Here is a 26,683-nt window from a genome sequence, read left to right on the forward strand (position 1 = left end):
AAGTATGGTAAATGTGTGCTAGTGATATAACATGAATTTCAAATTGTATTTAGTTATCTAAGGGTGGTATAATAGTGAAAAATGTTTATTCTCAATTTTTAAAAAACACATTTTTTTTTCAGTAATGAAGGTAGTACTTTATAGCCGATTTTTTTCTCACATTCACCATTACTAACTTTAGATTATATACACACAAAAAAAAAAAGGCAAATAGTCATTTGATTATTTTTCTTTACTTGAACCCCTGTGCCACTTGTTGTGCCAGGCCTGAGCAGAGTAACTCTTAAGTTTGCCCTTTGATCTATAGTTGAAATTTCCAATAAACTTGAGTCGATGAGAGAGAGAGAGAGGGAGGGAGGGAGGGATGGAGGGAGGGCTGGGAGGGAGGGAGGGAGGGAGGGAGGGAGGGAGGGAGAGAGAGAGGGAGAGAGAGAGAGGGGGGGGGGGGTATGATGATGATTACACTTTATTTAGCCTTCTCGGCTACTAATATACAATAACTGTAATACAATAATGTACAAATATCTACTGTTATATTACTATCTTGCAGTTGTGTGTATAACATAATTTTTTAACATTCTCTTAAAATTACTTAATCTATCACACTGCTTTATTTCCGCAGGTAATTCATTATACATCTTGGTACCCTTATAAAAAACACTCCTTTGTGCTTTACTCGGGTTTCGCAGTAGTACAACTATGTTATCCCTTTGTCTAGTCTCTCTCTGATGATTCTCTCTCACTAGATTTCTTGATCTATGTGGCATGTACCCTTTTGATATTTTGAATACAAACATACATGTATTATAGCATATTCTCTGTCTTATTGACATATATTGCAAAGTTTGTAACATACGCTCCACTCTGGTATTTCTTTTACAATGTAAAATCACTCGCATAGCTCTGTTCTACACCACTTGCAATTTATTAATTTGCGTTTAACCCATGCCTAACACTACTGTTGTACAATACTCAAAATGCGGTGCGATAATTGACTTACATACTATTTGCCTACTGTACGGTGTTAAATAATGACCTATTCTGTTCAGAAAGCTACTTTTCTTACCTATCTTTTTTAGTATGTAATTGCAATGTTCAACAAAATTGAGCCTACTGTCAATTGTTATACCTAAATATTTTATCTCTTTACCACTCGCTTTAACACTTCACCATTTATACATACTATTTTAACTTGCCCTTTAGCTTCCTTTCTACTACTCCTGACTATCATATACTTAGTTTTCTCTGCATTTAGCTTTAATTTGTTTAAGTTTATCCAGTTTTCTACTTTATAAAATACATTATTTATCTTTTTATTAAATTCGTCATTACATTTTCCTGTTACATAAATCATTGCATCATCCGTAAACAGTTTCACATTCCTATCAGATAGATTACAGTTATGTCATTAATATACAATATAAAAAGTAGCGGCCCTAAGACCGATTCCTGTGGAACATCATGGTCTACTGCCATCATTCTGGAATATTGGTTATTAAATCTAACTTTCTGTGTTCTATCTTTTAGATATGACTCTAACCAATCATACACTCTACCCCTTATCCCAATCTGGTATAGTTTTCTTAATAATCTGTTTCTGTCTACCGTTTTAAATGCTTGTTTTAAATCCTTAAATATGACCTCTACCATTTTACCTTCAGCGATTTCCAATTTCCATTCATCTATTATTTTTTGTATTGCCGTTTTACATGAATATGATTTTCTAAATCCTGATTGATGTTCATTCAACACTCCATTTACCTCTAAATATTTTTCTATTTTAAATATTATTCAACGTTCAATTGCACCGACGTACCGAACTACACAGGTCGTTTGGTTATTCTTATCCACACAAGTTAATACAAAAAAGTGACTATTAAAAGTGATTTTTTACTTTATTTTATATTTTCTTATTGTACAAGACACAATTTACCATTGCTTTTACACCATTGACAACCTTATTCTTTGACCACACAAATTTCCGGAAAAATTTAGTGGAGTTTGGAGATAAGTTAATGGCTTTTTAACACGACGCCTACTATTGTATTTTAAATATTATTTGATAAGGGTCTATATCGAAGGCCGAAATGTTAAGCATTAAAAATAAAGATTCTTTTGCCAGTACCGTCGACTTATGAATTTTTAACTAAATTATCAGTTTTCTATTTGATCTTTGACCACTAACTCTAACACCTTCTCATATACTGGCAGAATGTTAATTGGCCTATAATCACTAGCTTTTACAGGTTTTTAAATTTTTGGAATTTTTTTAACTATCGTAAACGTTTTCTAGCCATCTGGACATTTATCCATCATTAATGACTTATTTATTATTTCTGTAAATTTATCTTTAATTTTGCAAAAAGCAATTTTCAATACATTAGCACTTATTTCTTCTTCTGTCCTTTTTTTAGTCGGAAGATTCATCACAACCGTTTCCAGATCCCACGTATTAATAGGATTAAAATATTATAATACTCTTTAGCGATTTTACAATAGCGAGGACCTCCAGCTCGTAGCTTGTATACCTCGTTTTGGCAGGGGTCGTTTTACCACTCGCATAATATATCGGATGCATCGCCGTGTCGTCACTACTGCGTTGCAATAATATCGCACCATGACCGTGTATCGATGCATCGGTGAGCAGCTCGGTTTCCGCACCAATTCTGTACAATTTCAATACTGGCTTATTAATTAATATACTTTTCAGCTGACCAAAAGATTCTCTCTCGTGCGCATCAAATTTGAACTTTACATCGGCTTTCAACAGATTTGACAGTGGTCGTGCGATCATTGAATATCCCGGAATGAACTTGCGGAAATATCCTGTCAGTCCTAAAAATGATTGAATTTGTCGAATTGTAGCGGGTGTAAAGGGTCGGAAATTTTTTCACGGCTTTGATCTTACGTTCCGAGGGTCTAATACATCCGTCCCCAATCACGTGGCCCAAATATTCGACTGCTGTTTGTAGCAAATTACACTTCTTCCAATTAATAATTAAACCGCACTGACTAGCAGCATTTAAGACACGCTCAAGATTTTTCAGACCGACTTCATAGTCGACCGACGGTATTATCAGATCATCCATGTAGACTAGCACAACACCTTCACGAATAAGATCTTTAAACACAACATTAACGAACTTCTGAAAGATAGCGGGTGAATTACAGAGAATGGCACTCTTTAAAATTCGAAATGCTCGTCGGGGACTATAAATGCGATATATTTTCTACTTGACTCGTCTATTTACACGTGAAAAAATCCATTCCTGAGATCTAATGTACTAAAAACTTTTGCATTTTGCAACGCGTATAACTGTCTTCTATAAGCGGAAGAGGATAACGATCTTTAACTATCTTTTTGTTGAGCAGCCGATAATCAACGCAAAGACGATTTATATCATCTTTTTTTTTTACTAATACAATCGGACTCGCGTATTCAGAAACGGATGGCTGCACAATTCCGTCTTTCAGCCACTCGTCTATTTGCGTATAATTAACTTTAACTCTTTCGGCGACCGATAATCTCCGCGCCTTCTGATAAACTGGTTTGTTGTCTTTTAGAATAAGTTTCATTTTTACATCAACTTTGTGTGTTCGATTGGGTTTATATCGGTCTACAAGATATTGCAACGTTCGCCTGTGAGCATCGTTCTGCACGTGAGACAATTCAACGCCATCGACCTCGCGACTGACACCCACGTCCACGCGACAAACCTCCGCGAACGCATCGCCGTCGTCAGCTTTATGACGGTCTTTTCACGCTTCATATTTAGTTCAACTTTATTAAGGAAATCTCTACCGATCAGCAATTTTTCCCTTAGGGGGTCATCCGAAATGACATTAATTAAAATCTCAAACGAATTTCCATTAACTGTAAGCTTTGCTCCAAAACGTCCCAGTGTCGCGTTCTCTTCAGTGCCGACACCGCGGAACGGTGTTGCGATGCTCTCAAGCCGTGGCGCGTTGATTCTTATGTATTCGTCCGCACGCATGATCGTGATGTCGCTGCCTGTATCGATAATCGCGCTAACCGAAATATCATTAATTAGTACATCTTTAGTTTCCTTTCGCCTTTTGGTTGATCTACCGCACAACTATTCGCTGACGTAAAATTTATTTTCGCGGAACAACCTCGCGCGATATGACCGTATTCGTTACACCGAAAACATTTTTGGCCCTGAGCTTTATTTGGGCACACTTGGCTCACGTGATCTTTCGACCCACAATTGTAACAATGCTTAATAATAATATTACGCTCTTATTCGCGGCTTTTTTAGTTTTTATGTTCGCATCCGTTTTGATATACTTGCCACCTGTACGTTTGACACTGTCCCTCTTCTCGCCGACCTTCACGTTGTCGGTTGCAGAGGCACTGCCTCTGTCGCTCAGGGTAATCTCGCTGAAGGCCTGCAGAATCTCGTCCCTCGTCGAAAATCGTTAGACTCGAGCCATATTCCGAAGATCCAGATCCGGTATACCATCGACAATGTATCCTAAGATTTCATCATCGCTCATGCTAGTGCGATTCGCTATTATTATTTTTTCGTGTACATAGTTGTGAAATGTTTTGTTTTTCTTCCATACTCGTCTTTCGAATTGATGTCGCAACGCAATCCTATCAGATCGATGATAAAATACATACTTCTCAGCTCGGTAAGAAGTTCGTCCGCCGTCATGCAGATGTACTCCGGTTTCGAGTGAAACCACTCCATAGCTCGCCCTTTGAGTCTCGAACCGATTAAAATCCTTGTCAAGTCGTCGTCCAGCCTATACGTAGCTCTGAGAAACCTCACTTGTTTCTTCTATGTTTCATAGTCACCGGCAAAATAATTCAATAGATCAGCTACAGCGGTTATACCATTTTTTTTTTGACAGTGCGAGAGGTCGAGTCATTTCCACATTCGCAGGTTGAGCGCAATACGCTTCCTCCATGATAGGCGTTCGTTGCTCCGGCATGCGGTCGCGCTGATTTTGTCACAAAAATTTGATTTCGCGCTTTGCTAATGCAAGTTCTCTCCGCCAATTCCTTCTCCCGACGATACAGTTCGATCTCTCGCTGCTGTCCCGCCTCTCGTCTCGTCGTTACGTCAAAGCCTCCTGCCACTCACATTCAAACGAAACGAGTCATTATAGCTGTCGACACCGCCGCCTCCCCCAGCGAACGCTTCTCGGATCTCGCTCCCACCATCGTCCCGTAAATCTCCGTCTACATATGTAATTGCTGTATTTCCATCATTTGCATTTCTTTGGAGCCACGTATCGCCTAAATCAGTACCCAGAAGCCGATTAATTAGTTCACTTTTATTTCCAGCTACACTTAAACTTTTTTGCTTCAAAAGATCTTTGAGTTCGTTTACAGTAAGCAATTGAGGATCTTTCGTCATCGGATTAGACATCTTCTTTCCTCTTATATAGACACGCAACAGCCTTGCTCCGATGTTTGCGATCGACTATTTGACTTCAATATACACAACACACGCTCCTGTTGTTCGACCTTCTCGAAAATTCCGAATTTGTTTGTTACGCGGCAAGATTACACGGGATTTTATAACGTGCTCTAACTTTTATAATTTTATCTTCTTCGTCTTCTTTATCGTCTTTCACATAATCGCCTTCTTTGTCGTCGTCTTCAAAATCCCGATCACCTGCCTCATTCGTTCTTTTCTCGTCGTCACTCATCGTCTAATTAAAAGTATTTGCACATCTCACTTACCACCTGAACATTCTCGCCAGATCCCGGACGAGCCCCCAGATTAAGTTGTAGGATAAAATAATGCAGGTTTATTGGCGAGAGAACAATAGCGCGAGTGGAATATAAAAGTAGCTTTATTTTTAAAAGTGAACAGGTTCAATTATAATTTAGTATAACCACGTTACTGTCGCATGTCGATCGCTTGACGGGCTTCCGACGACTGATTCCGATATTCGAATCGGCGTTTCACACGGTTTGTCTCGACCGAGGATACACACGAAAATATCAAAACAAACGCTAACGCTTTGCTCGCAAATTCGCTTCCTACGCTTATAATGGGCGCATTTATTTTATATCATTATTTGTGTAGAGAAAACAATAAAACAATAGGATAGTAAGACAATTTACCTAATATAATAGTTTTTTTCTTAGGGGCGCACATACACACACCTGGCGCCTTTTTTATCTTTTTTTAAAAAAGGTAATTTTATTCCGATATCACGCATTTTGTAGTATTAAGCATCTTATTTAGAGTATATATATTTTTGCAAAAAAAAATTATTATATATATTGATAATTTATTATCTTTTTAGTAAATTTAGTAAAATTTAAAAGTATAGCGAAATTTTTTGCTACTATATAACTTCCTGATACTGCATGTTTTGTAATTTTCTATAGAATTTCTTTTCCTATATTACTTTTGTCAACTTTGGTTTGTAATTTGTTAATTATTTGTGCTATAAAATATACAATTTATATAATGTAAATACAAAAAATCATATAAAATGAGATTTATACAACACGCATTCTTGTGTAATTATGTTATAGTTTCAATCTAGCCATATGTGAGATGGTATAGTACTTGCCTCTGCGACATATCATTGTATGCAAATTATTATTACGTTTTTGGTAGAATTTATTTCCTGTAGAGCTTCTTTTCCAATATTACTTTTGTCAACTTCTGTTTTTAATTTGTCAATTTTTTGTGGCTACAAAATATACAATTTATATAATGTAAATACAAAGTTCAAATAAAATAATATTTATGCAACACACATTCTTTTGTAATTATGGTATTAATAGTTTTTTTCTTAGGAACGTACACAAGCATTTGGCACCTTTTTTACCTTTTTTTTAAAAGGTAATTTTGTTAGATACATACGTACCTAACATATGTACATAACATAGTACATATAAATTTATCTTTAAAATATTCTTTGTTTTTGCTATCAAAAGATAAAAACTATATTTTATAATATTCAGGGAAAAACATGACTTACATAAAAAAGAGAAAGATGGATAAAATACACATGCATATACTCTGCTAGCCAGACCTGTTAAAATCACATATCGTGAAAGCTTTACAGCAAGGATTGTTTCAATTTTGACAACAATTTTATGACAAGTAATTATCTGTTGCTTTGTCTTGTAAGTTTCGAGCAAATTTACGGCAAAAGTTTTCATCACACGATACTGCAAATAACAGAGAAAGACTTGTACATAAATATTACGTAGAGAAATTACAAGATTTGCCCCGACACGATAAAATGCAAAATTTAAGCAAATAACAGCAAACCTTGCTACACGACATGACAATAAATTTATAGCAGGAACAGGAAATCTTGTTAGGCACAGAATAACGGCAAATTAGTAGCAAGAACAAAATAAAACTTGCCAAGCACACTTTTGCAACAAAATTGCGACAAGGTGTGTCCGTAAACAGCTTAGTTTTTGTTGGCAAGGCTTGTCGCAAATAGTATGACGCACATTTTATGCAAATAACAGGGTTGCATTATCGGATTTTAAACTTTATTTCTGGGTGACTTTACTATCTATCTCGAGATGGCGCATTTCTCGTGAAAAAGATTTACCTACTGAATTAATAAAAGGAGCTCGTCGAGAACAAGAGAACCAAGTACGATTGCACCATTCACATATGATATTGGACTAATCAGTCCAATATTTCATTTTTGTTGATCTTAATTTCGACAAGATTTGTCCTGTTCTTGCCACAAATTTGCTATCATATTGTGCATAGCAAGGTTTGCTCTATTCTTGCCACAAATTTGTTATCATATTGTGTACAGCAAGGTTTGCCTTGTTCTTGCTGCAAATTTGTTGTTATGCTTTACTAGCAAATTTTACCCTGTTATTTGCATAAAATATGCGTCATACTATTTACAACAAGCCTTCCCAGCAAAAGCTAAGCTTAATGCGGACACACCTTGTCGTAATTTTGTTGCAAAGGTTTGCTCGAGTTTGCGGCAAACTTCGCGCAAAGTTTGCGTCATTTTGCTAGCTGGATATATATACCCAGAAGATCTAATCGCACAATGACATCATCACATATTTTTCATATTCCTAGTCATAGAACCACTTCATATCGTAATTCCTTTCATTTATTGGCGATTTATTTCTGGCATTCTCTTCCGGTCAACATTGTTTCCGCTCCCTTACTTGCATCTTTCAAGACTCTCCTGCGATCATTTCTTCTAGTATCGGAGTTAGCATGATCTCTGCTGCACCATTGAAGCACGCCTGTTCACTGTTATTTTTATTTTCATTTTTATTTTCTATTTTATTTTTATTTTTGCTTTTATTTTTAAACTTATTTGTACTTAATTTTACTTTTTTTCTCCTATTTTTTGCTTACTCTTGATTCTTAGTCTTGCTTTGACTCATCCTTCTTTGCGTTATATAGTTTTAGTTTTAGTTTATATTAGTTTTAGTTAGGTTAGATTAGATTAAGTTAACCTACCTTGCATTCTTATGTAGCGTTTATTATTCTGCGTTTTACCTAACTTTTGTTCTTGATATTTTTTCTTTACTCCATGTAACTTATACTTTGCCCTTTAGCTTATGCTTGGGCATAATAAATATATCTATCTATCTATCTATCTTTCTCTTTCTCTCTCTCTGTCTCTCTCCCTCTCCCTCCCCCCCCCTCTCTCTCTCTGTTTCTCCTTTTTTCTCAATTTGACAATAACACTCTTTTTAACATACATTAATTATAATTTATTTATATATGTGTATATATGTGACTTACTTTATTTTATTCTTCTTTTCCTTCTTAATTTTTCTTAACTATTAAAATTTTTTTTTCTCTCTTTGTCTCTCCTTACCGACTCTTTCTTTTATCTAATCTTTTCTATTCTACTTTAACTTCAAATACAGTGTTTTTCCTCTTTTTCTTTTAATATATAACTAAAAATAAAACATGGCACAAAGTATGACTTATCTCAAAATAATTATTTTTATTAAAAAAAAATAAAAATTTTATATAATATACTTATCTGATTGTACAACGCATAGTACGTTATACTATAATCTTCTTCCGCAATGTAATATGGGTACAGAAACTAAATAAAAACTTACTCGCCATTAACCTCGCGCACGTCACATCATTAATCTCGAACTGTCACATTATCGCCGTGAAACTCGCCGCGGACTCGTCTGCTAACGTCAAAGCATATGTTCGACTACGAACGCGCACTTCTCATCGGATCTACGAGACTTTTCTTATAAGAAATTATTAACTGTACGATTTATAGATATATCACTTAATATTTATTCTTTACTTTCACAAAACGATTATATTACGAATGACAGCGATTTATCATCATATCAATATTGATGCAGAATATATTTTATAAGAAACTGTCAAAGATAAATTTTAGAAGAGCACTCTCGTGTTGAATTCGTGTACTCGACAAAGACCGACGACGTATCTTAAATGAAAAATTTACATTTTGGATTTTGCGTTGCTATATCTCTGTTCGTAGAGCACGCAGAAAAAAATAAAAACATTTTTTTTTTTTATAAATCATACCCAAGCTTTCGATTGAACCTAGTTAGAACTCGATTGGTTAAATCGTTATTGAGATCTGATAATCTCAGGTGCTCGCAAGTCGTGTACTCGCGTAAATGTACGGTGGTCTCGCGCTGCGCGTTCACTTGGCACGAGACACTATCGTGTCTCTTGATATTAAGTCTTTGTGGTTACATCTCCGAAAAATTTCGTTTTGATTACATCGAGATATAACGATATAATCCCAGGGGCTCAATTCTGTAACGCCTACCGACAAGTATCGGTGTCGTTGCGCAGATATTTTATATGGCAAGAAGCCTGCGCAACGACACTAATAGTTGTCGGTACAGAATAGAGCCCCAGCTTACGTTCTTACCGTATTGACAGTTTTCATTATTTTGACAAAAAGAAAACTGATTAAACCTGAAATATTGTTCTAAAATATTGTCTAGTAGCAAATGTGAAAATTTGATTTTTACATGAGAGAAAAAAATCGCAATTTTTAAATAATGATTCATAAATAAACTTACCCAAGTTATGTTACATTTTGATTTTGATAAACTTTGAGCATTTTGTAGTTTAGGTCAAAATAAGAAACATGTATTTTTCCTATACGTGTCCATACGGCCGTTAAGGGGCTGTATGAATCCTGTCTCTTTCTTCTCTCTGTCTAAAAAAAGGCATGTGAAGTCGATTGCTCGCATTTCTCGAAGTTTATTGTCGCTTTTTCGCGATGCCGATTGGTTCTCTCGCTGCGCTTACTTCGTGTTGCAAGAGTAGCTGTCATTGCGACTAAATTTTGACAGCTGTTAAACTTGTATAGATATTATATCTATACAATTATGATTGTGATTTATTTTTAAAAAGTAAAGTAACGCGCGCGAAGCGCGCGTCTGTGGTGTCTAGTACGTATAAAAAATATGTTAAAATACTCTTGCCAAAATTTAGTTTTTATGTTTCTAAGTGAATACTATTGAAACAATAAGAAATTAAAAAAAGTTTCAAATAAAAGTTTTATGACTTTTATTTTATCTTTATGCGAGTTATAATATACTATGAGTGAAGTTATCAATTTTATATTGCTGTTAATATATTAATTGAAATCAATTAATAAATATGCAGTGTAGTTTAAAAATTATTAAAACGTGTAAGAAGTTTTATTGTACAATAATTTATAATATTTCTTATTAATTGTCTTATTTTTAATTACAGTTATGTAAAATGTGATTATTAAAGTTTTTTTTTAGAAACAAGAATTTGCGTAATCAAGGTATTCTGTAATAACAAATTAATGATTTTTATTGAAATTATAATAAATTTTTATGAAATTGCAATGGAAAAACACTGAATTATATTATAACGGAAAATAAAAGAATTTTTATTAGGGAACGATAGATATACAATAGACGGACAGATAGAATATGATAGACATATGATAGTATTGCTTATTATTTTTCTAGTAAATAATTTTATTAAGAAAATAAAATATTAATAAAGAACGATAAGCTTACATTAGAAAAATAGAAAATGGTAACAAACATATGTGATTTAATATAACAGATTCGTACACTATTTTATTATATTTTTTTATTAGATTTTTATTTTAATCCATTTTATTTAAATTATTCGAATTCTAATCTCTAATTTACAACAATATTTATTAAATATTGTAAAAAGAATTAAACTTATTTTTTAATTTTTTTTTACATGATTGCCGGATAATATCTGATTATTTAGTAACGATAAATACTGAATCATTCAGTATCCGGTTATCCGGTAAATTCACTATCTGGCACATCTCTATTTTTAATTTTATTATGTTTTTCTCACTAAACTAAAAATTAGTATCAATTTTTAAATATTTATGTTATCTAAAAGTTTTATTTTAAATATGTATTTGATGTATTAATTTTAATAAAAAAAGCTTTATTATGAATGTTTGTTACTATTGGTTTCTCTTTAAACTATAACAATTAGTATAATTTATCAATTAATATTATTTCAATATATGTTAGCATTATATGTTAGCCATTTTTATAAGTTTGCCAATTTTGCCAGTTTATTTTATTACAAGATAAAGTCCGAGATGATAAAAACTAGAATTTACCATAATTTTTTTTCTTATTGGACTTTTTTAACCAATGCTAATAATATTTATTCAAGAGTCTTTTTTAATATTTACTAATTATTTTCTTAGACAAGTACCGAGTGCTCCAGAACCTTATCAGACTTTAGCTATGATATATGAAAATGATCAGCCAGAAAAATCATTGCAGTTTGCTCTAATCGCTGCACATCTTAGTCCAAAAGATGCCGATCAGTGGATAAGATTAGCTAATTTGTCATTGGAAAACGGCGACATAAAGCAAGCAATAACATGTTACTCTAAAGCAATACAAGCCAGTCCAAAAGATATAAGTTTATACGAGACGCGAGCGCAACTTCAAGAACAAAATGGAGATAGAAAAGCTTATCTGCGAGGATATACAAGACTGATACATCAATTGGAAACTGAGGATGGTGAATACATAATGAAATACGCAAAGATATTAGCTAAACGTTATATGCAAGAAGATAACAATGAACAAGCGTTAGAAGCAGTGGAGACAATTTTTACTAAATGTCCTGCTCTTATTACATTGGAAGAAGTTAATATCATGACTGAATTATTAATAGCGCTGAAGCAATTTAAAAAATGTTTAGATATATTAGTTAAGTACACAAGTATTCAAATACGATATAGCAAGAATGAGGAAAGAGAAAAAGAGGTAAATGCCAACAAGCAAACGAAATCTGAGAAGGAAGAAGGATGTAGCAATGCGAAAGGAAAAGCTACGTCTCCATTAAGAATTCAAAATAGTTATGAAATAGAGTCATGCGATGTACCGGATGACGTAGTTGTTGATTTAAAAGCAAAATTTCTCATAACTCTTATCGAATTAAATTACATTCCTCTCGTCGAGGAATTGTTACCGAAATTTTATATGCGTGAAAATCCAGAAATTTCTGGAGATCTTTTTTTAGATGTAGCGGAAGCATTGATGGGCAAGAAGGAATTTCAACGCGCCATGGTTTTGTTAGATCCATTAGTCAAAAGTTCGAATTTTAGTTTGGCTGCAGTTTGGCTAAGGCACGCGGAATGTTGGGTTGGCTGCAATAATTTTGATCAAGCCATAGAATCTTATGAAACCGTCCGAAAATTGTCACCACAACATTTAGGCGCGAGATTAGCTTTAGCTAAGCTTTATAAAAAATCGGAACAATACGACAAGGCGATACAAGTTCTCTACCAAGATCCTGAATCCGATATTACGTTAGATTCTGACGTTTTGTATCAGAGAATACTACTACTTTTTAAAGTTGGAAGATATGAGGAATACTTTTCTTCGGGAATGTTACTTTTCTCAAGACATTGCATTAATATAAGAAGAAAAGTTGAATTAAATGCATTGGCACGTGCAACGGGTGTTCGTCAAAGGCTTGATAGTCTACAACTTCGTCGTTTATCATGCGGGGAAAAATTGGAAGATGAAAACGCCCCAACTTTTAACGCTAACGAGAAACCGAGCGAAAAAAATGAATTTCTACTTTTCCTACAAATGTGTAAATTAGCATATAAATTAAAGAAGTACGGTTTTCTTCAAAGATTATGTTTTACTGCTCTGACATCAAAGAGATTTAAAACAAGAAACTCTCATATTATCTTTTTATGTTTAGTCTCTTGCATTCATAATAAGGATTCTTTCTACGGATACAATATTGTTCGAGAATTTGTACGTGTTCGTCAAAGATCGAACACGTGGAACTTGTTAAATATAATTATTCAAAGAGCTGAAGACTTGAGGCATAACAGATTTATAATGCGATTACTTGGAAGAGATGTGTTTTCATATTTGCATATCATGCATGCAAACAACTGTCTCGTTTCGGGAACCTATAAATATGCTCTAAATGGTTATATGTCTCTTTTTAAAGTAGCACCTGGTGCTTTGTTAGCATTATTAATAGGTGTGACACAATTGCAAATGGCGTGCCAAAAGATGTCAGCTAAGAAGAATCAGCTTGTTATTCAAGGTGCGCATGTAAAAATATATTTGTTTTTGATAAAATAAAAATTAATTTTAAAATCTCGTTACATTACATGTACGTGTGTGTGCGTGCGTGCGTGTTTAAAAAGGTTCTAGCGTTTGATGAAATATAAAATTGATGAATGATTTGCATTGTATCATAATAAAATCCTAGAACACATAGGGTAGTTTTGTACCGCAGCGCAAATTTGAATTTACCTCCTAATTTATCAGATGAAGACTTGGAACCCTAACCATTTCAGATAGCCAAGCGAGATTAAGCATATCGGACAAATCAATGCACTGCATGTATGTTGTGAACTTGCCCACAATTTGCTGTCATTGTAATTTAACGTGGAACGAAGTTAACATCAGGAGAGTAAATAACCTTCATGAGTTTATAAAATTATAAGTGCATGCATTGAGGAATAATAAACTTGTCACATTGACAGCAATTGTGCATGCATGTTGACAACTTGCCGTCAGTTTGTTGAATTCTAATGTAGAATTTTATATGATGTCAGAACAACAGACAGTTTGAGGAAACACCTTGGCTTTAGTTTGATAAAATTAATAGAGAATAAGTGACAGCAAAATAACAATACGTTGCCTTTATTTGGCTATCTGGGATAATTCAATTCAAAGTCTTGGGAATGGAGAGCGACATTAGCTAGCATCGGAATACAATTAGTTATATTCTATTCTACCATTTGTGTTAACATTTTGTTTGTATACCGCTATAGGAAACAATACGTTTGTTTTGCATCAAAGTGATTTTTGTCGTGCTGTTTGTCTATATCTTGAAGTAGTAAATGTATTTACATATATTAACTTTGTATCAGTGGCATTTTTTGCATTGAAAGTTGCGTGACTAGAAGATAATTTAATATTTTTTTAAATTTAATAATGTATTTTCTCTGTACTGAATTAAACATAAACATTTTTTAATATTTTGAAGCAAAATGAAAAATATTTATTGTGCCTTTATATTTTTTAAGCTATTTACTTCTTATACTTTTATTTGTCAAAATAATTATACTTTTTATACAATACCCAAAATGCATTTTATCCCGGTTCTAGCTCTATTTTTTACCTTTCCAAAATGGTTTTTTTTATTTATTAAAAATTAATGAAAAACTCATTTTTACGATTTTATTTTGTTTAAATTAATTTTTAACATATTTAATGTTAATTAATAATGTTGTTATTTATACCATTGTCTGTCACGAAAAAAAAAAACAAAATTCAAGTAGTACAATATTGATTTCAGTCTGTGTGTTCAATGCTGAATGCTTGGGAAGAAATAGGGTACATTTATAACCCAGTGTTTTGTTTAAAGTAAAAAAAATAAGTTTACCATTCTAGGGTTAATTATATTAATAATATTTAGAAAACATTTTAACAAAATCGTCTTAATATTTATTGAAGAATATGTTTTTTTGGAGACACTTGGGTTGTTTTGAATCATGTATATACAAAATTACCTTATGCCATAAATATTTTTTCTTAATTTGAGATTGTATTGGGCAAGGAGAAGGTGATTACAAGAAGATAAGTTCAAATTCGAAATAGTACTTTACTAATATTAATAAAGGCTGGGTATAATACACCAATGCTCGAAAACTGCGCACCTTTCTCTAATGGCGGTCCCTGAGCGTCTGTCTCAAAACAAAAACATCCTACGCATGGACACGTTTCGACTCGCCAGCCCTTTTTCTCTCTTCTTGGCCCACACACTTACATGTTGGTCATGGGATAAGCGTGGGGGAAGCCACTCGGCATACGTTCCCAAATTTTTTCCATCTTTTTATTGTTTTCTTATTGCGTCACCGGCGTGTCGGTAGCCTGAACGGCCTCGGGTCCTCCATACGAGGCTCCTGTGAACGCTATCGACCTTCACAACCGAGTTTTTCAATCCACGAGGTTGTTAATTATAAGGGGCTTGACGGCCACGAGTCCATGCGACTCGTGCCATGAGACAGCGAGCTCGCATACCTCTCAAAATCTCCGTGATTACCACAATCAAAAATAATGAAATTTAGGAGAAAAATCTTTTATCGGTGACTTTGCCTCATGCCCCCTCTTCCACGCTTTTACAATGTATAATTACATTATTTTGTTTACGTCTATAATCCGAACGTTCTCCCGTAACAGAGATATTTGCGTATTATACACTCATCTGCAAAAAAGGGCCACTTAATTTTTTTCAAATTTTTTAATATTTTTTAATAGCGACAACCAAAATTATCGTATCGAGATGAACTAAAGCTCAAATTACAACTTAAATTTTTCTCTTAAAAACCATGTAAATTGTAATTGAGTTACGACAAACGTTTTACAAAATGGCGGACGTTAAAGATAGTGCTTAAAAAATAGAAAAAAAAGATTTTATTATTGCATAGCTCAAGAGAGTCGGCTCCCTGATTTAAAAATATATGAGCTTATTTATTTCCTAACAAATCCATCTTTGGAACATTTTTCTACGATTTTTTTAAACAGAGCTACATTGTTTTGAAGAAAATGTTACAAAAACGACAACTTTTTTATTTAAAATTAACAATTTAATAACAAATTGTCATTAAATAACTTTTGAAAAAAGAATGAAAACTTCAAAGTTAAAGAAATTATTTCTCTTGAAAGTAAACGATCGGATTTAAATATCGTGTGAGTGTGTACATGTGTACATCCTGCTCTTGGCACCTAGAGTGCCAGAATCAACGACGTGGACGTGGCAAAAATCTGATCCCGCGCGCGCTTACATGTGTGTTTAATAATGTATTGCCTTCTTTTGCATCTAACAATTTTTGTATTCGTTAAGGCATACTTTTAATTAAATTTCTTTTTTTTTATCTTAAATTGTCCCTTTCTTCAAATTGTTGGAGTTTGAATTCTAGTTAGAATTCTGGTTGTTGCCCGTAGTGATTAACACAATGATAGAGATTTAGAAGTCGACTCGACTGGCATTTATTTGATTCGTTACAAAATATCACAACGTTTCGGCTTTGTGCCCTTATCAAGTGTAAAAAATGACTTATGAATCAGTAACGCATATTTAAAACTAAAAGAAAGAACAATTAATCTTTTCACGTAATTATATACCGCAATCTTATAATTTCTAAACGTAAATATTCGAGCAAACTTACGTATCCGACCTCGTTAAAATAGAATAAAAATTAATCAAAAATTTGATAAAGATATTAGAACTAGAAATACATTGTGACTGACTAACTGTCATTGCCAGACTGGTGTGAGACAGCCGTTTAAAGTATATAGAGATGTGAAATAGATAAATAATAAACATATTATGTCTCCTTGATAACTCTATTGTATATATGATTTAGGTTGTCAGTCCGTTTTAAATTAATAGTTTTATTGTTTTTTTTTTATAAAGAACATTTCTGCCACTTCCCTTTTACGGGTGCGTTGTTCATTATGTAAAATGCGTGGATTAGTCCAACAAAAATCGTGATTATTCGACAACCGGTGTGTGCTAACCACTGAGTGGAGACTATCATGTTTTTTAATTCACATGCTCCTTGATACGTGTTTGTAACTATCGTTTCGTCTGCCCAATATATGTCGCAGGGCAGTCATTGCAGTTGACTTGGTAGACTACATTTACATTGTTCAGAAATTTAATCTTGTCTTTACCTCTTTTGAACAGAATTTAATTTTTGGGGGACTCGGAAAATCGTACTCAAGCCAAACTTCTTCTCCAAATAATGGCTGACACTTTCACTATTGCCTTTAACATAACAGTAAAATTAGACATTTATTAAGATCTATCTTTTTATTTCCGTCCATATTGTTAGAATTACTGTTTCAATATTTTAGCGTTTTTTGACGTTTGCTAATGACTCAATTAATTAAGTCAAGAGGAAAATAGTTGTTCAGTAAAAGGGCGGGAGGGAGGGGGTGGGAAAGAGGGAGAGGGGTAGAGAAAGAGAGGGGGGATAACATTGTGTATCAATGTATAATATATGTATATCTATATATGTATTCTTATATTTGTATATACATGATACACGCGCATATATGTGTATTTTTTATGTAACAATATAAAGAATATGCTTTTTTCATCGAGTATTTCATATATTTTCATATGTAATTATATCATTACATCTCTGTCTATATTAATTATTACATCTCATGTAATTATAATTCTAAAGACTTTGTCAAGAAAGTTGAAGTAATAATATAATTTTTAAATGTATAAATAAGAAAATGTTTAAAAACTTCTTTTCAGAGTAAATATGCTTTTTAACAACATTAAGCATTTGTACCTATACAGCATACAACATTCAATGGACATTCGAGTTTGATTTTAATTAAATTGTATAAAAAGCAGAAAGAAAAAAGAAGAAAAACAAAAAGATAAACAGAGAAAGAAAGAAAGAAAATTAGAAATAGTTAGGAAGAAATAAGAAGGAAAAAGAATAAAATAAAGTTAGACATGTACATAAATTATAACTAATGTATAAGTAAATAATTCGGTATCTAAGAAAATGCTAAAAAGTTTGATATTGTCAAATTCTTATGCAAACTTTGAAAATTTATATCAGGCAGCATGAATATTATAGATAAAAAATAATATAAATTTTTTGATAGAAAAAAACGAAGAATATTATAAAGAAAAATTTAACTAATGATAAAAAGAGAAAGAAAAAGAAAAGAACACAAAGAGAATTGATAAAAAATAGAAAGAGGGAGTAAGAGAAAAAGAAAGAAATAAGAAAGAAGAAATAAGGAGACATATTAGGTAGTAACAAAATAGGGAATAACATTGTGTAATAATGTTTATATATGTACGTATATGCATATAAATATGTATGTATGTACACACACACCACACATGCATGTGTGTGTATTTTTTATGTCATAACACGAAAAGTATACTTCTTATTAAGTAATTTATATTGTACATATTTTCATATCTAATTTTACATCTCTTTCTATATTACTTATTATATCTCTTGTCATTATAATTTTAAAGACTGTCGAGAAAGTTAAAGTGATAAAGTCTGCGACTAACGGGAATAATGAAAAAAATAGAGAAAGAAGAAATAATAAATAACATTCAAGAAAGAAGATTGAAGATAGACAAGAAAACATAATAGAAACATGCCAGAATTAAGACAGAAGTTAGAAGAAATAATAGAAAAACCAAAGAGGACAAAATTAATAATAGGAGGGGACTTCAACATAAGAATTGGTTCAAGGACAACTTAGGTGAAGAAGAAAAAAACAGATAAAGAGGAAAGAATCTCAAAAGACAATATAGTTAATAAAGAAGAAAAGATTTTCTTGGAAATGATGGAACAAAAAGAATGGGACATTCTTAATGAAACTGTAGAAGGGAACAATGGTGGAGAATTTACATACATAGGAGCAAGAGGTAATTTGGTAATTGATTATATAGTGACAAATTTAAAGGCGAGAAATAAAACCAAAAATTTTAAGGTAGGAAAAAGAATGGAATCAGACCACCTCCCTTTGATCGTCGATATATCAAAAGAAAATAGGAGAAAAGAAAATAGAAAAAGAGAGATGGAGGGAAAGAAGAATACAGACGGAAGATGGAAAGCCCCAATATATAGAAATTGAAAAAATAAATTTTGACAAAGAAGAAGTTAATGATATAATGGAAGAGATTAAAAAAATAAACCGCACAATTACAAAGAAGAAAGTTTTGATTAAAAAGTGCAAAATAGGATACAGTAGATGGTGGGACAAAGATTGTACAAATAAAAATGTGGAAGCAAGAAAAACGTTAAGAAGATGAACTAGATGAGGACTAGAAAAAAAAATGTTTACAAAGAAAAGAGGTGTATAGAAATGTCTGTGAAGAGAAGAAAAGAATACTACAAGGGAAAGTAGAAGAAAAGATTATATGAATAAAAAAGAAAAGTCAAGCATTAGCTTATGTTAATAGAGAAAGAAAGAAAAAAAAGGAATTACAGCAGAAATAAATATAGAACAATGGAGAAAATATTTTAAGGATTTCTATTGGATGGAGAAGACACGTCTACAAAAGCGCGAAAGGAAGAGCAAGAAACGGAACCGGAAGATAACCAAATAAACAAAGCCGAAGTAAATACGCAAATTGACAGGTTAAAGAAAAGTAAAGCAGCAAGAGAAGATAAAGTCGAAAATGAAGCTCGGGATATACAGAAACCCAAAGTTCGTCAGAAAATTAATAACTAACTTAGTTAACTAAAAGTTAATTAATAAATAATTAACAAAATGACGTGGAGACGGACTACAAGAGCTATGGAAAGAAAGAGTGATAGCGCCAAAAAGGGAGATAGGGAGAATATCTAAAACTACAGAGGAATAAAACGCACCGTATAAAATATATACAATGATACTGTATAGAGAAAAGACTTAAGAACAAAATAAAGAGTAAAAAGATAATACTAAAAACATAGATAGGGTTTAGAAATAGAAGAAGTAGATAAAGAAAAAAGGAAGACAGTTATGTGCTTTCGTTGCAGATCTGAGTGCGGCTTTCAATAGGATAAACAAAGTCAAATGATTTAAAAAAGATAATACAAGAATACAGTATAACACACAGTGGATAGGAAAGGAACAGAATTACTTTACAGGGAAACGAAAAATGTAGTTAGAATAGATGAAAAGATATCAGAAGGATTTTAGACGACGAAAGTAGACATTTTTGTATCCACTGAATACGACGTTATTTACGTTATACATGGCGAACTTAGAAGAACATATAAAAGGAGGACAAGCAGAGGAATCGTAATAAGTACCCAGTGAACACATTTTATAGCGGCAATATAACATGGAAGTTACAAGTAATTTAACATTGTTATTCTTGTGATATGTAGGTGCTATGTGACATGGAAATAACCTGTTACGTAATATTTGTTATACGCAAGTGATATAGCTGTTGTACATCGTTTTGGCATTACAGTTATTTAACAAAAATTGTATAATCGTAACATAACACGTTCGTATCAATGATTACGGAACGATGCGTCGTAGTTGACTCAGAAATCAGACAACATTATAACATCCTGAATAATAGATCTATTTGATAATAAAAAAAATTATTATAAAAATAATGTTTTCAAAAATAACGGTTTGTCTACAATTACTGCGCACAAAAAATGCACAAAATCGAAATTCATCATGTGCTAAACAAAAACAGAATAATAAATGTATACTATTCAATTTTTCTTAGAATTACGATCTATATAGTTAACCATCTAATTAATCATTTGAACGCTTCAAAGATTAGTGCTAACTAGATCGCAATTTCCATCAAATTATTAAGGTTCTGGAAAAAGATAAATTTAACAATAAAATTAATAAGTAAATAAATTAATGCTATTTATTTTTAATACGTTTTGCAAAATTTAATTGCTTTTATAAAAAATAATATAGTTGCGTCAGTTTATAACATATAAGTATATGTAGACAATAACAAGTACCCATATCGATGAGTCAAATTGGCGTAGCAGGTAGAGTACAAGGTTCGTCATCCTAAGGTCCCGGGTTTAAACCTAGCAGCGGCAAGTAAGAATAAAATAAAAAATTACATAAATTAAATTTAATTAATTAATAAAAATTTATTCTAAATGTAGTATATGCTGTTGATAAAAATAATTTAAAAAAAATGAAATTTTTATTTTATTTTATTTTTCTTTGTAACTGTTGTGTAACGGTTAGATAACATGTAATTATAACATGTTCTATTGCTGAGTCGGAAATTGTAACTTACATGTAAGTTACGTGTAATTTCAGAGTAACGTAACCTGTCATATTCGGTTACATTGCTGTTACACTGCTGCTATATTACTGTGTTCACTGGGTATGGAGAAAATTTGATTACTAGCTTATGCGGATTATGAAGTATTAATAGCGAAAGGCCCTAAGGAATTGAAAGAAATTATAAATAAATTTCTCAAATTATATTTTGAGAAAAAAAGAGCTAAATTTAAATATAAAAAGGTCGAAAGTTTGTGTTTACAAAAGGTAATAGGAAGAAGAATAAAAAAATTGGAAGTGGTGAAATAAAAGAATCAAAGAAGTTAAAGTATTCAAATATTTAGGGTATTATTTTAAAAAAACGGAGAGACACACATAAGATGGACAGTTAAAAAAGAAAGGATCTAAAGGAAGAGGACAATAAAAATTTAAAAACTATTTCGAAAGAAGACTAAGAATGTTTCACAGTTTAATAAATAATATTTTACTGTATGCAGCTAAAATTTGAGCTGAAAAGAAATAAAAGTTGAATGAATTCAAAAGAAGTATATCAGATCAACTTTAGGTTTAGATTTTAACACTCTGGAATATACATATATTTAGCGGGGTATAAAGGTAGAGATCAGTCAATCATAGCGAGATTTATGTGCGGAAACGAGGCATTAGGGAATAGGTATTGAAAAAAGAAGTGTAAGCTATGCAATTTGAAAGTAGAGACTTTAGCACACTTATTAGGAAAATTCACAGAATTGCGAAGACAAATTTCTCTATTAGGAAAATGTTATCAGAGGTAGATATAGGTACAAAATGGATGAAAAATGTATTAAAGATAAGAAATGACAAAGAAAAGCGTAAATAATCGTTAAGAATCCTACGTTATTATGTAATTAAGCTATATAACCTTTCAAAGGTCGAAAGTTTTAAGAAATAAACGAGTTGTGTATATATTATATGCAATAGTAATTTTATGCAGGGTATAATATTAAATAAAAAAATAACAGTTGGCGCGCGCTTGATTTAGTCCACTTTGTAAAAAGGAGATGTTATTAATTTTGTTGTCGCTTTTCCGAGATGCTAACTGGCTGTCTTGCCATCTCATTATCATGTGCATTGTGACTTGCTTCACTTGGTGTCATTTCCAACTGTCAAACTCAATTTTGATAGTTGATTTAAAAACTTTGTTAAAGAAAATTAGGAAAAAAGGAAAAAGATGAGACGAATATACAAAAGTATGTCTTCTCTTTTAAAAAAGCCATGTAACCGATTCTATTATTGACCGTTTTCCGCGATGCTAATTGGTATTTTTAAAAAGTAAAAAACAAAAAGGTAAATAGCGCGTGCGAAGCACGCGTCTGGTGTTAAAAAAAATTGTAGAAAATTTTTCAAAGATGGATTTATTAAAAAATGAATGAGCTTAAAAACTCATACATTTTTAAACTAAGGAGCTGACTCCCTTGAGCTACGCAACAATTTAAAAAATTTTTTTTGTTTTTTAAGCACTATCTTTGATATTCGCATTTTGTAAAATATTTATTGTTTAACTTAATTACGATTTATATGATTTTCAAGAGGAAAGTTTAACTTAAGCTTTGGTTCATCTTGATACGATCATTTTTGACGGAGTTGTTGCTATTGATATTAAAAGATATTAAAAGATATTTAAAAATTTGAGAAAAGTTAGGTGGCCCGTTTTTTGCGAGTAAGTGTATTTGCATAGAAGAAAGATGCTGAATTTGAAATACTTTGTTTTTGGACTATATTACTGTGATCAAAAAATAAGGTGAATTTTTTATTTGAACTTTGCGGGTACTATAAAATCATGAAATTATTTTTTGTGGGTTGGTAGCAGGGTAATGAAAATGAAAATTAAAAAATAACGCATTAATTTTTTAATAAATAATTATTTCTTTACTCATTAATTATTAAAAAGTAATGCATAATGAAAAAAATTGCATTACTTATTAAGAAAATAATGCGTAATTAAGGATCTTCGCATTAGTTATTAAAAAAATATTTTTTAATGAAACCGTAATACATTACAAAAAGTAATGCATTATTTAGAACCCTGGTACTACTGTTTTTGACATCTATGCAAAGTTTTATGTCAATATATTCAATTGCTGTAGAGCTACACGTGTTTTTGTAAACATACAAAGTGAGTTTTTCGATTTTTACTATGTCTGATTTTGTTGAGCAAAGAATTTGCATTAAATTTTGTTTGCGGAATGAATATTCTGCCGCGGAAACGTTGAGGATGTTGCAGAAGGCCTTTGGTGATAAGGCTATGTCGCAAAAAAATATTTACAAGTGGTACAAAAACTTGAAAGAAGGCCGAGAACGAGTTTTTTTTTTTTTGGAGGTTTAATGTGCCAGATCTATTATAGATATATGGCACGTATGTCTCTTATCGTTAAGACGAACAGCGCTCCGGACGACCATCAACATCTACCGATAAAAGCCACGTCAAGGAAATCAAAGATTTGGTGCTCGAAAATCGTCGATTGACAATTAGAGATCTTGCTGATGCTGCGGGCATTTCATTTGGATCAACTCAAACCATTTTTAAAGATATTTTTACTATGCCTCAAACGCGTCAAATCTCGATGGGTTCCAAAAACACTCAATTTCGTCCGGGTCGCTGTTTGTCTTAAACTCGTTTTCGCCCTTCTTTCAAGTCTTTGTACCATTTGTAAACATTTTTTTGCGACACAGTTTTATCACCAAAAGCCTTCTGCAACATCCTCAACGTTTCCGCGGCAGAAATATTTATTCCGCAAAATTTAATGCAAATTCTTTGCTCAACAAAACCAGACATAGTAAAAATCGAAAAATTTACTTTTATATGTTTACAAAAACACGTGTAGCTTTGCAGCAATTGAATATATGAAAGCTCTGCATAAATGTCAAAGACAGTACTACCGACCCACAATAAAAATAATTTCATGATTTTATAGTACCCGCGAAGTTTAAATGAATACGACAGAAATTTCGCGTAACGCGCAAATGATCGAACTCGCGAGAGAATTCTTGAAATACTTGAACACAGACAATAAACGCGAAAGTGACCGAACTCGCTATAAAGCGCGATTGCAATAATTACAATAGGGGGAGGCGCAAAATAAACAGCTAGTTAGACAAAGACGCAAAGCCTGAAGACAACGATAAGCGGCGAGACGACAAGCAACACGAAAACGCAAATGCTACGATCGTTACGTAACGCGCAGGTACAACGAAATGACGCGACATCCACGAAACGAAATTGACGGAAATGATATTAACGCGAAACTCGAGAGAAGCCGGAGCTTCACGCATAATCTTACGAGTCGCGGCACGAATACTCAACATACGCCACGCGGTCCGGCGAGCACGCACTTCGCGCGTGCAACGGTATGGCGGTCGCGCTACCGGCTTTTTCCCGCGAATGAATACTCTTCTACGCTACGATCCGGGACGCTCGTCCTTCGTTCGTTACGACAGGAGCACGAGGACGGCCGGGCTGCCAATACGCTATCACGAACAGCTGGTGCGGGAGAGCGATTGATAACGCAAGGTGCTCGATCGCAAGTCGATGTGTGTCCCACGCAGGGGATGCGCTACGAGGCTACGCGTGGCGCCAACCAATAAGGGGTACGCGTTCCGCGCCTCGCGACAGCTCGCGCTCAACGGCGTACGCGATCCAATTTAGGATCCGAAGGGTCCTCCGCTGCTGCTGGCTTCGTCGGCTTCTCCGATGTAACGCCTCGTCTAGTTTTCTGCCTTGCCGCTTGCCTTGCGGCTCCCGCTGGGGGTTCCATGCCCCCGCGGTAATTGTCCTATGCCTCGGGCCTGCTCTCCATTTTCCGCTGCTCCGCCAAGGCTGAATTCCTTGTCCCGTGCGATGTTCCTCGGTGTGTTCGCCGAGTGAAGCGCCCGATACGCAAAATACAAAAAAATATAATTAGTATTCGCAAATAATATTGCTAATATGGCCCGCCGAGGATCGCGGTACGTTCCCTGCATATCCCAGCCGTTCTCGCTAGCACAAGCTCGGGCCTTGTGACGGCGGAGGGACGCTGCGACGCCGCAGCGAAACTGCAATGTCACAATACATCTTAACTAAATTATATAGTTCTATAAACTGTATATTATTTCTGACTTATGTTATTTTGTTAGGTTTGTTTAAGAAGCATATTTTTTAATAGGTACGCTTTTTTTCAATTCGTCTATTGTCTCTCGATGTAAATCGTGAAATCTTATCTCGAAACATTAAGATTATACATTAGACATTATACATTATACATATAGATTATATATTAAAGGTTATTATTACGGTCACAGTCTAGAGCTATACGAGAGTGGCTCACTTGGACACAGTACAATTGGACATAGTGTAGATGGACACGTTGCAAATGGACACAAACTAATGTACACGGTTTAAATGGACACGGTTTATTTGTACACCGCAAAGTTGTACACCGTACATTTCTATACCCTTCTGTTTAGGGCATCCCTAAACCGACGGGAGGGTGCGGGAGGGGAGGCCGAAGGCCCCATGCGCGTGTGTGTGTGTGTGTGTGTGTGCGTGTGGCCACGGTTACGGTGTAGAAATGTACGGTGTACAACTTTACGGTGTACAACTTTGCGGTGTACAACTTTATGGTGTAGAAATGTACGATGTACATTATTTTGTGACCATTTGCAACGTGTCCATTTGCATTGTGTTCAAGTGAAGGTCACTCGAGCTATACTACGATTACGGCGTAATAACAGCTGCTGTCAGATAAGATTACTAAACATTTGATCTCACGGAGTGTTCCAATTTACGCACGCACGGCAACTTTATATTTAAAACTGCACTACGAAATAAAAGAGAAAAATAAGAAGAAACAGTTTTTAAGGAAAGGGGAATTTTTAAATACTCCTGAGCATCGATATTTAGCTTATTAGTAACTGTGTTGCAAGTCTGACGAAACTGTTGGCGGAAGTTTAAATGAGCTAAAAAATGTAAATTAATAGAAAAATTATATTCATTACTAAGATCTGCCGTAGACCGTTAGGCGGTCTACTTAATCCATTGACATGTTTAAAAAGAAACAATTTTAGAAAACTACAAACATGTGAAATGATCGTAATGTTATCGATAATTGTGCAAATAAAACTCGCTTTTGACAAACTTGCTTTTAGCAAATTTTACGTAGAAAGCATAAATGTATGAAATATGGATTTTCATTTCTTTAATTAACCGAGTGGATTATGCTTTTATTGGTATTTGTATGATGCGATTTTAGTTTTCAAGAAATAAGAGGGTTCCAATTTAGGAAACTGTTTCAAATTTAGTGCCTTTTTTCTACAAAAAGTTAAAAATTATGTTAATTACAAAATAAACATTTAATTTTATAAATA

General features: G+C 33.3%; 1 protein-coding gene across 3 annotated transcripts in view; it reads left to right on the forward strand.

The window, feature by feature from the left end:
- LOC105834969 overlaps nucleotides 1-26,683 on the forward strand; it is a 153,325-nt gene that overhangs the window by 18,920 nt on the left and 107,722 nt on the right. For all 3 annotated transcript variants that reach the window (XM_036288239.1, XM_036288240.1, XM_036288241.1), the window contains one exon: nucleotides 11,701-13,577. In XM_036288239.1, the coding sequence (XP_036144132.1) occupies nucleotides 11,701-13,577 (1,877 nt within the window). The remainder of the gene's footprint in view (nucleotides 1-11,700; nucleotides 13,578-26,683) is intronic.

This window comes from Monomorium pharaonis, chromosome 6 (assembly GCF_013373865.1).
Source record: "Monomorium pharaonis isolate MP-MQ-018 chromosome 6, ASM1337386v2, whole genome shotgun sequence".
Taxonomy (NCBI): Eukaryota; Metazoa; Arthropoda; class Insecta; order Hymenoptera; family Formicidae; genus Monomorium; species Monomorium pharaonis.